Raw genomic sequence first — 14,529 nt, forward strand, 5'->3', positions numbered from 1 at the left:
GTCGAGCCACGAGAGGGGAATCGAGAGGAAAATGCAGGCTAGAGAAGGAGAAGCGGCGGCGATTGCTGGGAATGGAAAGGGAGGGGAGACCAGTCGCGGAGGTAGGAGCGACGAGGACGGTCGGGTGTTCCAGTTGAAGAGGAAAGCAGACGGGGATAGAGAGTGGAAACAGCCGGATAGTGGGAGTCGGAGGGGAAGTCGGGCAAGCAGGGCGGGGAGGAAAGGCAGCTGCAAGCAGTCGGTGCAAGGGAGAGATCGCGAGAGGGTAGAAGAGGACGGGAGCAGTGTCATGGTGGCAGGTCTAGCCTGCTGGCTGTCTGTCGACCACGACTCGACCTGCTCCCTGGCTTACCTGACAGCGCTCGCCAGTATTTCCAAAGCCGCGTACACCGATGGATCGCCCCGCGATCGTCTCGTGAGCCCGTTGAGCTCGCCACGCTCGGATGCCACCACGTCATCCCCTTTTCGTTAGCGTACCGCAGCTCGTGCTGATCCGCGAAGGATCGCGGGACGTCGGCGACCCTGTGTCGCGGGAGAACGGCTCTCCGTAGGGAAACGGCCGAACCAGCCGCACAGACGGAGAGGGAGGGAAGTGACACGTTGCGATACGATCGATCCAACGGCGAAGTTACGCGCGTTCAAACGAACAGCCTCCTCGATACCGATCCCCTGTGAACAATGTGCTCGTGACAGGGAACACCACGTTACCCGGGAGTCGGTGACGATCCTCGGAGTTCTCCGCCAAGGAAGTCACTTCGGTCTTCACGGCCTCGTGGAGTTCTCATCGGTGGGGAGGGGGCCGCGGAGGAGAGGACGAAAGAACACAGTGAAAGATACGCCGAACGCCGCGCCGGGAGAAGGAAACGGATAAAACGTGGGCGTTGAGTGATTGTTGTCGGTGCTAGTTTCCATTCGGAGTCATGAGAGATACCAGCAATATGATGGAGGACGCTCTGTCCGAGGTATGTAATAGCTGATAAATCGGCCCCGTTTCGTTAACCTCGTGCTCTTGGCTGCCGGTCTTCCGATCGCCTCCAGACTCGTTTACCGCACGCAGACAGGATCGTTTGGCTGCTCCGCGATACTATACGAAGAGACTTGTTTTCTTAATTGCAAATAACACTCCGAAACTCCGTCGAGCACCGAACGACCTGCTTGTGTAAGAGTCGCAAGATTATGTGGACACTTGCACCACAGTGACCACTCTATTCCGCAGTTTAGGAACACACCGTGCAGCCGGTGGCTAGCGATGGAATTTGGAGCATCAATTCGAATATCACTCGAACTCTCTAAAGTCTTGAATATCCTGAGTATCTTGAGTCTTGGAAGGCTTGATAGATTTCCGAGTGTTAGTGTACATATGATAGAAACGGTTCAAACATAAAAAAGGGTAGTGAGTAAAAGAGAAAGAGATTCGAATGAAGTGTTACAGTGTTATCTCATTTCGCTGTTGAACCTGATACTGTGTCAAGTTCAATATTTAAATAAATGATACAAGTAGTACGTATTACATTACGTATATTACTATATTACACATTATAGATATAATGTTGTAAGTAAAATACAGATTTGTTCTCCCTGTTAAATAATATATTAAAGCAATAAATTTATTTTTTCATAAATTCCATTTTTACTGTATCTAATTTTCCTTTTATTCGAATCTACTATATATTACTGACTTCAATTAATAGTAGAGTACAAATTGGCCAAATATGAAAAAATGTTGAGCTTGACACGATTGTATATCTTTCATTTGTACTCGCTACTCTATGTTTGAACCGCTTCAATTATGCAATTATCAAGACTTTAAGTTGGGCAAATGTTATTTACAAATAACGAATACAAATTTTATTCACAAATAATATTCACAGTCGATGAACAAACGCTGCCTGTTCTCGTTGAACGTAGTTACAGTTTTTGCAAAAGCTGTTGATGGATTATAATTTACAAATAAATTTACAGATGGAATATAAACAAAACTTAGTCCACGAATGAATCTGAAAATTTTATTCTTTGTTCACGAGTAAAGTTTTCCTAATTTAGTTATCAAATCTCGAGAATTTCAAGAGTTTCAACCTTCGAGTTATATTCAAAACAATTCGAGTTTTCATAGTCTGAATTTGGAACCGTTTCAAAGCTGAGATTCGAACAGCTCATCGCTGCCGGTTTACGGAGGTCCCGTCGTGGAAATACGCTTTGCCTCGCTGTATGTCTATGCTCTATGCTAAATAAAAATTATTTATTTACGATTATTCAATAAAAGGGATACCTGGGTATCCAACGCTTTTTGTTCGAATAAGTCAGATATAAAATAACGATTGTGCCTCCATGCTTTCTATAAATTCTTTGATCTCCTTCGATGCACTACGTATTGTTTTCAAAGATTATCTAGACATTTACAATGATATAATCCGACGTTGAAGATGATACTTTGTTTTTAGATAATTAGATACCAACTCACCTAGAATTTGTTATAGAAGTTATTTTTATAGCTTCGTTAACATTCAAGAATCCTATCTAGATTTATTTTCTTTAACATTTAATCTTCAGAATTATTTTTTGTTAGCTTCTTAATGAAAAATTATGTCACCTGTATATGAGTGATGTGACAGTATGCCAATGTGATTTACACGTACAGTTTCTATTTAAAATGTTAATATCAGAGAATATATCGTGATGAAATCGTTATTTAGATATTCGACATCCATACTAATAAAAATACAGGTTGAAAAAGCTACTTGTTGACAAAGCTACTTTTTATTTTCCAGATGACATAAGAGTAATGAATCAGCAATTGAATTCTTATGAGAAATAATTAAGTATAATAATGTACAAATGTGATAGCGATTTAAAACGAGTATATGTGAGAGAAATAAACGTCTTATTTTTCATTTCATCAATAGAGAAAATTTTTTAGTTGCAAGCCAAACTTTTATTCATTTGACGTATATTTTGGACTATTAAACTTTCAAAATATTTAGAATTTACTCTGAATCAAATGCTCATAGAGGAAACGCAATATTGTGTCGTGATACTTGTTTTTTTCAGAAACAAAATATAAGAATAGTTTTAGTGTTAATATACAGGGTGTTCGGCCACCCCTGGAAAGAATTTTAATGGGAGATTCTAGAGGCCAAAATAAGACGAAAATCAAGAATATCAATTTCTTAACTGAGGCTTCATTAAAAAGTTATTAAAAAATTAAATTAGAAAATTTCAAATCGTACTAAAAAAATTATATTTAGTTACAGGGGTTAATTACAAGCATATTTGGTTAACACACATACCCTTGAAATTCTACCCACTTTCGAGAAAAAAATTCGAGTAGGTATTGAAATTTTTAGACGAAATTGAAAAATTTCAAATCATATTAAAAAAATTATATTTAGTTACAGGGTTCAATTACAAGCATTTTTGGTCAATAGACATACCCCGAATTCCTACGCACTTTCAAGGAAAAAATTCTTTACCGAAAATCTATCGTGAGGCCAGAAATGCTTCCCTGAAATTTCATGTGAATCTTTAAAATGCCATAACTCCTGATCGGATTGGAGGATTTTAATTTTTCAAAATGCAAACAACGCGTATTTTAATGGAGAATATGTAGAAATTCTAACAATATTTAAAAAATTGTTCCTTGATACCGTAAAGTGAGAAAACCCCCATAAAAATGGTTCAATTTTCAAACAACTATAACTTCCACAATAGTGAATATATTTTAATGAAACTTTTTTCCGAAGTAGAGTTCATGGGTACCTGCAAAAAAGTATTAGATAATTTTTGTGTAGAGCATCAAACAAATTTATTAAAAATGAAAAACAAATTTTTAAGAAAAATCGACAAAAGGGTAGTAGGTGCCTAAATTTTTGGGCGAAAAAAAAAATTTCAAATCGTTCTGGAAAAATTATTTCCAGTTGCGGGGGTCAATTGCAATAATTTTTGGTGAATAGACCTACCCCCGAAATCCTACTCATTTTTTAGAAAAAAATTCAGTACGGGCGGAACTTTAAATGTTAATAACTTTTTAACGAAGCCTCCATCAATAAATCGGTATTCTTGATTTTCGTCCTATTTTGGCCTCTTGAATCTCTCATTAAATTTTTTCCAGGGGTGGTCGAATATTCTGTATATCAGTAATAATAGTATGCTGAAGGAAGGTATACTAAACAGACCAGTCACGATATTTAATGTCTCCTACAATGATAAGATTTAAATGGAAAAACAAAAGTAGTAAGATCGTGTGATATATCATGATGATGAAAGTAATTTATAAAATATAAGAATTGTTCTCCAATGAAAGCAAATAAACAGTTTCGTTCAAGATTTGTATATTCTATATCAACAACTCCAAGATTTAAAATAAATGTCTTGCATTGGATTCATATGGTACAAATAAAGAAAATTATATAGATTTAAAAAAATTTCTACACGTGAAAGGTAACATTGTGTACATTTCTATTAAGAGCGGTTCAAACTTTCGATTTGTAACACGGACTCCAATTACTGAGTCTTGTATGATTCTAGAACGTCTCCATATCTATGTATTTATAATAGGTTTAATCACAACTTTCTTAACATGGGACATTGGGTACCGGAATAGTCTGATTATTGAATAAGCATATAAATATGTTTGAAGCTCTTGTACTTAAATGTTTCTCTATAAAGTCTTACTTCGAAAATGCAACTAAACATAAAATTTGGCGAAGAATGGGGATCCAAATTGATTTGGCGATACTTCAATGGGAACATCAAAAATGTTGAATATATAGGAAAAGAAACTCCAAGGTTTAATATATATTTTGCCAAAGAGATATTTACAATCGAGGCATTAAAAGAATTAAAAGGCATTAAAGGAATTCATAACCATTTTCATTAATATTCAAAGAGAGAAACTCCGTAACAATTTACTTCTCTCATCCGGAAAGTAATCAAAGAAAATCGGGATCGAAAATGTATTCCATTGGGCGGAAAGTCGGTGCAGAAGAGTCCAATAAAATGCGTGCATAAAGGAAGCTGTAGAAACGGACCGAGCGTGGCTGAGCGTAAAACGAATGCAAATGTACGTAGACACGGAAGAACAGAACCGATAATAGGTCTGGATTCATGAACCGGTGCATACATGTAAAATTTAATACTCCGTGCAACGCGAAAGTGCAGCGAATCCAAAATAACACGATCAACTGACAATCGTCACCGAGTCAAATTCAAACTCTGCAATTTGTCACGAGTGACTTGTACAGGTGCAGCTTATGCTGTCTTTTCCACTAAATATTCCGCGAAATGAAAGTGCACTTTTCCTTATAGAAAGTCTCGAGTACGCTGCATTGAAGCATCCAGTGAATTTCAAGCAAATTATTTCCAGGAATACCTATTACTCAAAAGGAGAATCTCCGCGGCTGAGGCGTCTAAGTAGCTTAAAAATACAATCAGAGCTAAACTTGGTTTCAATCTTGTACTTCAATGTTCAAGTAAAGTTAATTACTTACGTAAACTTGATTATATTTTCTTGCTTAAGGGAGCATTCTACTGTAAAACGCATATTTTTAATTCTGTAACATTTTAGTTATTGGCATAGGGGTTGATACCGTTAATTTTTATATCCCTTTCGTGATTTTTTAAAAAGAAACTAGTAAATTGCTTTGTATTGGGAGTCCACATATCTTACAGATGTTTTGTGTACAAATTTTACACTTATTTTTTTTATAACTGGTCTGCTATCTACGGCTATAATTCCGGTTATGATTGTTGTATATACGAATCTATAAACCTGCGAAATTTCGTTGAAATCGGTGAAGATCACTACTGACATTTTTCTCGTTAAATTTGCGTGTATTTTCTTATTGCAGTAATGGAAACCCAATTTACAGTAATATATTTGATTCGAATAAAGCAATAATTTATAAAAATATATTTTACAATTACGTCCATCGTGCAGCTCACGTTTTCATTCTCACATTTAACGTATATAACATCTTTCTCTTTTTTTTCATCCGGATCTTACGGTTGAAGCATATTGGACAATCTATGTCACTTATCGTTCATAAGTCACCGGACATTTTACTCGTCCATCTTGGAAAATGTAAATTAATGTACGCATAAAATTTTTCAGAGCGACTTTATTGTCTCGCATTTAGTCATTTTAACTCTACTAGAAATTTTATAAATCACGTATGAAATTAAAATAAATGTGCAATAAATAAAATTGTTTGAGGAAGCAAATTTTCAAGATAAATGCGTTCAAAATCGAAGAAGATGTGGACAATATTGCAAAAAAGTTAGATATCTAAAGATGTCCTCAACATTGGTTCAAATTCTAGTGTGAAATATTCGATAATTCAATGGTAAATTTGTTATTTTACAATATTCTAAATTAAAATAGCGTTATTTACAATCTTGCAAGTATTAGGGTTCTTCCATTGAAAATAATATTGCAACTCATTGTAAGTTCAAAGCGTGTTAATGAAAAAAATACTAGAAAATGGTTATTGATCAAATTCTACCATTAACTTGGACGATCGTTTTCAAATGAGGCTGATATACGCATAAAATGAAAATAAATAAGTGTTAGTTTCATTCTATAATTTCCATCGTTTCACAGTGTTAATTTATATTTATTGAACGTTCGTTAAGTGTCCAATAATTTGTGGACGAGAGTGTATATATGATACAAATGACTTTATTGTCTTGTATTAAGTCACTTTAACATTACTATAAATTCTATAACTCACGTATGAAATAAAAATAAATGTGCAATAAATAAAATTGTTCGAGGAAGTAAATTTTTAAGATAAATGCGTTCAAAATCGAAGAAGATGCGAACAATATTTTAAAAAGGTTAGATGTTTAAAGATGAAAACATGATTATTGATCAAATTCTACCATTAGTTTGGGCGATGGTTTTCAAATGAGACTGATGCACTCATAAAATGAAAATAAATATGTAAATAAATGAGTGTTAGTTTCATTCCATAATTTCCATCGCTTTACAGTGTTAATTTATATCTATTGAACGTTCGTCAAGTATCCAATAATTTATGGACGAGAGTGTACATATGATACAAATACGAACTGACTTAATTGAAATCAGATCTGACAAGTAAGAATGATAATTAGATTCGACGACCCGAATTACCCTTAAAATCACTCTTTTCGTAACGAATAACGTATAAATAACAGCGTTATGAATTTAGCTGGCGTTTTGACACGCCATCCGGACCACTGTGCTGCGCAGCGATTATTAAACGCACGAAATTACTGTTAATACACTCGACGGGAACGCATCGTCTTTAATTGGTACGCGCCGGGTACCATTAACGTTTTAATTAGCGGCAAGCAAGCTTGATACGTCGGCCGACATTTCCTCTGAGCCGCGATCGATGCTCCAGCATTACCCGCTAAACGGCAACATTCTATTTATAGACATAACAAACACATTTTGTTCCCTGGACGCGCAGCACAACCGAGAACCACGATCCCAAAGGACCCCAACGTTTACCGAATGGAGACTCCAAGAAATCCAATTAACGTTTCAGCCAACACGGATTTTTATCGGACGGCGAACGCCTTTTCCCTCTAACTTTTCCATCCCGATCCGGAAAAAGATTCTCGCGGGCACTTTCCTCCATTGGGCTATTTTCCATTCTCCCGAAGGCCTTCTACTACTCTTTCAAGGAGAATTTCACACCTGATACTTACCAATTTTTAAAATTTTATAGGCTTTTATGGATGAAATTTGTAATTTAATAGAAAACAAACAAAATTTGTCAGTTTAGGGGTTTTCTAAAATTTTAAACATACTAATATCAACAATTTGTACAAATTCGAAACAAATAGATATTATTGCAAAGTTTGAAGTTCTTCTTGATTATCATATAATAAAACCGAACCTTATCAGGAATAAAATACAACAATCTTCAGGTTTATTAGTGGGTAAACAATTTGAAAAGGTCAATGTTTTAATAAAAAACGTTGAACTACATTTTAATAAAAAATCAAAGAAGCCTTGTAGCGACGATACAATGGCTTTGTCATTGTCTTCCATTTTCCCAAAAACCTTCTACTATTCTTTTAAGGAGAAATTCACACCTGATTTTTACCAATTTTAAAAATTTTATAGGCTTTTAGATTTACATGTGCAACAAACATAATCGAAATTTGAAAAATCTAGTAATATTAGGTCGTCCCATACTTTCGATATTCTGAAAGTGACGTGGATGAAATTTATAATTTAATAGAAAACAAAATTTGTCAGTTCAGGGGATTTCTGAAATTTTGAACATACTAGTATCAACAATTCATACAAATTCGAAACAAATAAATATTATTGCAAAGTTTGAAGTTCTTCCTGATTACCATATAATAAAATCGAGCTTTATCAGGAATAAAGTACAACAATCTTCAGGTTTATTAGTGGGTAAACAATTTGAAAATGTCAATGTTTTAATGAAAAACGTTGAACTACATTTTAATATCTTATAGGCTTTTGAATTTACAGGTACAACTAATATAACCGAAATTTTAAAAATCTAGTAATATTAGGTCGTCCGATAATTTTGATATTTTAGAAATTGACGTGGATGAAATTTGTAATTTAATAGAAAACAAAGTTTGTCAGTTCTGGGGATTTCTGAAATTTTAAACATACTAATACCAACAATTCGAAACAAATAGATATTGTTGCAAAGTTTGAAGTTTTTTTGATCGTGCTTGAGCCTGATTGCATGAATATTTTTGTTAACATATAATAAAACCGAACCTTAGAAGAAATAAAATACAACAATCTTCAGGCTTATTAGCGGATAAACAATTTGAAAATGTCAATGTTTTAATGAAAAGCGTTGAACTACATTTTAATAAAAAGTCAAAGAAGCTTTGTAGCTACGGTACAATGGTTTTGCCAAACAAACAGGAGGGATTTGTCGAACGAGAAGAGATTTACTGTTTTTCATAAAATTTCAATATATGTTTAAAATATTGTTTTAATTTGTAGTACAAAACACTGTGGTGTAGTGGCACAAATGATAGGAGACCAGTAATCAGAATAAAAAAACATAATGCATTAACAATAGATGAACAATTTTCAGGAAAAAACATAATACGTAATGATAAAATAACTGTAATGTTTCTATTAGACATAGAAAAGGCCTTCGATAAGGTTTGGATTGACGACCAAATATTCAAATTAATGTTCAATTATTAAACTCATTTACTGGTACACGAAAAATATAAATTGTAGGGTAACAATAAACATTAAAAAGTCAACACTAAAGCAAATAGCAGCAGGTGTATCACAAGGATTCATTTTTAGTCCGATACTATTTACCTCAACGATACACAAAAATTCAAAAATTGAAATAGCAATGTATGCAGATGATACGACTATTTATGCACACTCGTTTAAAGCTACTTTAGTAGCAAAGCTGGTACAAATACATGCAAATATGTTGGAATCGTTCTACAAATAGTGGAACATTTCTATTAACACTAGCAAAACTGAGGCAATAGTTTTTACAGGAAAATGTATGGGTACATAAATATTACAACCAGTCAAGATATATAATAATAATATAGAAACAAAACAATCAGTAAAACATTCAGGTGTAGTAATGAACTCGAAGCTAACATATAGACTATACATAAAGGGAATAATTATGTTGCAAAATTTAAAATCAAGCTGCAATAATACAAAATTAGTGTACAAATTACACCTATATTACTTTGTGCATCATTAGTATGAGGAAGCACAGCAATGAGCAATTTATTAATAATCCAAAGATTTTAAAATAAGTGATTTGGGTTAATTTTTAATTTAGACAGATATGCATAATCTTGTAATTATAGAATATATAAATGAGTATATCAAACAAAATTCTATAAAATACACAATACATATTATACTGTACTTTTTATTTTTGTGTAAAAAATTATTACAATTAATATAAAAATTGTCCAGAAGCGATTTCAAAGATTTAGAGAACACAGTAGCAGTTTTAACGATAAATCACGTTCACCGATCTTCGATCGAGAATATATGGTTTCGTAAAGAATTAAACTTCGATTCAGACGCGCGTATTTCTGTTAATAAAAATCCTACGTCGCTCCATATACGAATTCAATCGTTACAGAGACTCCGAGGAAGGAGATACCAATCTTGAAAAATGGCGATCCAGCAAAACTCGTGGAACGTGAAAATAGGAGTTAAATAAATCTTCGAATCGAACTGTTCCATTAACGTAGAAGGGAAACCGCGATTCCCAGCTTCTGTTATTTCTACTGTAACTCTGTTGAACATTGGCAATTATTACCGAAGAAACACTGTTCTCTGACGTAACGACCTAAGGGAATTATGCAAGTGCTTCTCCGATGATAAACTTCGAAAACGCTGTTTCACCGGCTCAATTAGCAATTCAATTAGCGTGCCGCGGGGCGCTCTATGATTTCGTCGATCCTCGGAAAAACGTGAGTCGTTGATGTGAATTCGTAACAGAAAGCAGAGTTTTGCATAACGTCGTCATCGCGCTTCTGTTTCCAACGAAACGTCTCTGCGGAATTATTCTATTCTCTACGTCCGTTTCTCGCGAAATGATTTCGGTGGTTAAGTTATTCGAGACTCGATTGCACGAATATCTATTAATCGTTCAACAAATACTACTAACTGAGTTAAAATGGCAAGAATTTTAATAATAATATTAAACAAATGCTAAGAAATAATAGAAAGTAGAAAATCAATATATAGAATTTTTTCAACCCAACATTTGTAAATTCAACGTTCGATAAATATTTAAATATTAGCACCAAATGGTTTTATCGTTAAGCAAACATACAAATATCAACTTTGTTAATTTATATAGTTCGATGGTATCGTAAATATTAGAAAGAATATTTCCGTATAACGAATATCTATTAATCGTCCAACAAATACTACTGTTTTAAGTTAAAATGGCAAGAATTTTAATAATAATATTAAACAAATGCTAAGATATAATAGAAAGTAGCAAATTAATATATAGATTTTTTTCGACCCAACATTTGTAAATTCAACGTTCGATAAATATTTAAATATTAGCACCACATGGTTTTATCGTTAAGCAAACATACAAATATCAACTTTGTTAATTTATATAGTTCGATGGTATCGTAAATATTAGAAAGAATATTTCCGTATAACGAATATCTATTAATCGTCCAACAAATACTACTGTTTTAAGTTAAAATGGCAAGAATTTTAATAATAATATTAATCAAATGCTAAGATATAATAGAAAGTAGCAAATTAATATATAGATTTTTTTCGACCCAACATTTGTAAATTCAACGTTCGATAAATATTTAAATATTAGCACCACATGGTTTTATCATTAAGCAAACATACAAATATCAATTTTGTTAATTTACATAGCTCGATGGTGTTGTCGTAAATATCAGAAATATATTTCTTCATCAGAAACTTTCACCAACTTGTTTAATTATCAACTGCTGTTGTAGTAGTTATAAATTACGTTGAAGCACACGAGGATGCTAGGAAAATTATTATAAAGAATAATAACTGTAGAGATATTATAATGGACGTACGAGATGAAACAATAAAATCACGTAATGTGTTAAGAAAACTTTTGGATCTGAAATTGCCAAATTGGCTCGTTTTCCTTTCGACGAGAAGTCTTGGTATTTAATCTTCTTGAGGACCATTTGCGAACGATATAATAACGCGATGATATTCTTTCTCCATTCTCGTGTTCGTTGTTTCTCCGTTCGGCAATTTCCAAGCGGGAGCTTTTCGTCCGCAATTTTCCCGTATCGAGTCGCGTCAAAGGGGGAGGAAAAGCATTTTCAACCTGGGGCTGGTGGTTTTCAGCGTTCCGCAGGCCCGCGGGGCGAGTCGCAATTACATAATTCACCGTCGCATCAGGATCTTGATAAAATACAAAGTGCGATTACACGCCGGCTGCCGCATAAGTTTCTCCCGCCAGATATTACTTTCCACGGCGTATTCTCCTCTTTGAACTTCCCCCTTCCGACGAAATATACAGGGTGGGACCACGTAAACGCTAACACCTGGGTATCCCTTGTCCTTACGAGTCTCGGTAGGAATTTATTTTAGGTGGGAAATGAATTTTTCCCGACGTCATTTATTCTAAGCTTGTCGAACTTTCCCAAGTTTTTTAATCATTCTCAATTCATATTTCTCTGATCCCTAATCGAACCTTCCTTTGCTCTCCTACACATTTTTACTCTGTTGTGAACACGGCTACTTTTTCGATATTACATTATTTTTTAACACTAGATTTACGGGCATTGATAGCACGTATATTTATTGATACCTCTCATGTTGACGATTATCTTAAAATACGATTATTTCTTTTAATTAGAATATGTATTCATGCCATCGCATCAATCTTTAACATAAGTTGTTAAAAAATAATATTTACGTGTTCTGCAATTTTAAATATGGAATTTGACATCCGTCAAATTGACTATTTCCACAAATCTAGTGTTAAAATTAAGATCAATTAGATTCTTGATCAGAAAAGTGGAAGATGTCAAAGATGGTAGATCTTAATACTTCAACGATCTTTTAAAATCTAGTTAAGTTTTCGTTGGTTTCATTGGTTTACATATATTATTTAAATAAACAGTAGCTCGTTAATTTTATACTGAATAGCTTTTTCGTAGACACTGTATATTCGCGAATAACGAATAAAAACGTTAAAATCTAGTTAAGTTTTCATTAGTTTCATTCGTTTACATATATTATTCAAATAAACAATTGCTCGTCTCTGCTTTCAATTTTTTCCTGAATAGTTTTTTCGTAGACAATGTTTATTCATGAATAACGAATTAAAACATTAAAATCTAGTTAAGTTTTCATTAGTTTCATTCGTTTACATATATTATTCAAATAAACAATTGCTCGTCTCTGCTTTCAATTTTTTCCTGAATAGTTTTTTCGTAGACAATGTTTATTCGCAAATAACGAATAAAAACGTTAGATTTGTTCGTAAATTAAGTTTCTGTTGTTTGGGCGTTGATTTAAAAAATCGTTTAGTGGATTCTAATTTAGAAACAAATTGAAAATTTTTATTTGTCGTTCACGAATAAAATTTGTCCCAATCTCATACATAAAAGGGGTAGATATTTAGGCGTATCCATTTAAATGGTCCATTTAATTTTATCCTAAATAGTCTCTTCGTAGACAATGTTTATTCGCGAATAACGAATAAAAACGTTAGATTTGTTCGTAAATTAAGTTTCTGTTGTTTGGGCGTTGATTTAAAAAATCGTTTAGTGGATTCTAATTTAGAAACAAATTGAAAATTTTTATTTGTCGTTTACGAATAAAATTTGTCTCAATCTCATACATAAAAGGGGGTAGGTATTTAGGCATGTCCATTTAAATGGTCCACCCTGTATGCACGAGAGAGTCGATCCCCAGTTAGATTGCGGTTTTCCACGTACTTGAAACTTTAATCGGAGTTACAATGCTTTCTCATGGAGATCGATTCGAATTTTGCGTCAATGCCACTCCCCCACCCACGCCCCTCACTTTGTCCCTTTTATACACGGTTTTCTCGGCGACGAAACTGTCTAAATGTGCTCACGTATGGCAATAATGTTTATTCACGAGCTCGTGGAACTGTACCGACGGCGATATTTTTCCCTGTCGCGACGGAAATGCAGCTGCCGTGGAAATTGATTTCGCTGAAAGCTTCGCTTACTTTTCCACGTCGACAGTTATGCTCCATCCGATTGCGTTTCACGTTCAACATTCTCTAAACTTTGCTTACACATGTTAATCAGAATGAATTTTTCCATTCGTAACTCAATGTCGACGTCGATGATTACGTAAAAGCGTCCAAGCTAACAAAATTGCAAAAGATTGCTGATAAATAGCTGAAAGTCTTCGTGGGATTTTTAAAGCGTCAGCCACAATCACGAATAACAAATTGTTGTTGATGGACGACCATGTATTTTAACGTTCGCGAAGTCTGAATAATCCCCGCGCGATAAGAGATATTTCAGTGGCTTCGTTAAAGCGTAGAAACTGTTTCTAAAGTTCTAAAACTAATTTGCAAGTTTGAGAAACAATGGCAACTAGATACTTGCAGAAATTATTGGACGTAATAACCAAACTTCGCGGAACAGTGTTTCTTGCTGAAACGTGAGATATTCTATTTACTTTGGAAACTACACGGTGTGTTATCCGTTACTCGTCGAATAAAATCAGAAGTTTCGATCGTGAAGTGAAATATTTTACAACGAACGAATCTCTGTTTTACTGTTCGATAAAGGTCGCAAATAAATTGCTATACATCGTTCTCGTTGGATTCGTACAGTATCCAAAAAGATTAAATAGTTAAGGGATGATAAGACCGTTTTATTTTTATCGTAAACGAAATATATCGATTGAAAATTTTCTAAACTCTGATTTACTCTGTTTTCGGTGATTTTTCCATGATTTATTTTACAACCAAAATGTCCCCGGATTTGGAAGTTGCAATCGATTGCGCGAATCGTTCGAACTTGTACTTT

General features: G+C 34.1%; 1 protein-coding gene across 1 annotated transcript in view; it reads left to right on the forward strand.

Annotated features, from left to right (window-relative positions):
• The first annotated feature begins 253 nt into the window (after nt 1-253).
• LOC143348890 (uncharacterized) overlaps nt 254-14,529 on the forward strand; it is a 68,071-nt gene continuing 53,795 nt past the window's right edge. Inside the window, exon 1 of the mRNA XM_076779610.1 lies at nt 254-962. Within this exon, the coding sequence (XP_076635725.1) occupies nt 921-962 (42 nt within the window). The 5' untranslated portion in view covers nt 254-920. The remainder of the gene's footprint in view (nt 963-14,529) is intronic.

Source organism: Colletes latitarsis, chromosome 2 (genome assembly GCF_051014445.1).
Source record: "Colletes latitarsis isolate SP2378_abdomen chromosome 2, iyColLati1, whole genome shotgun sequence".
Lineage (NCBI taxonomy): Eukaryota > Metazoa > Arthropoda > Insecta > Hymenoptera > Colletidae > Colletes > Colletes latitarsis.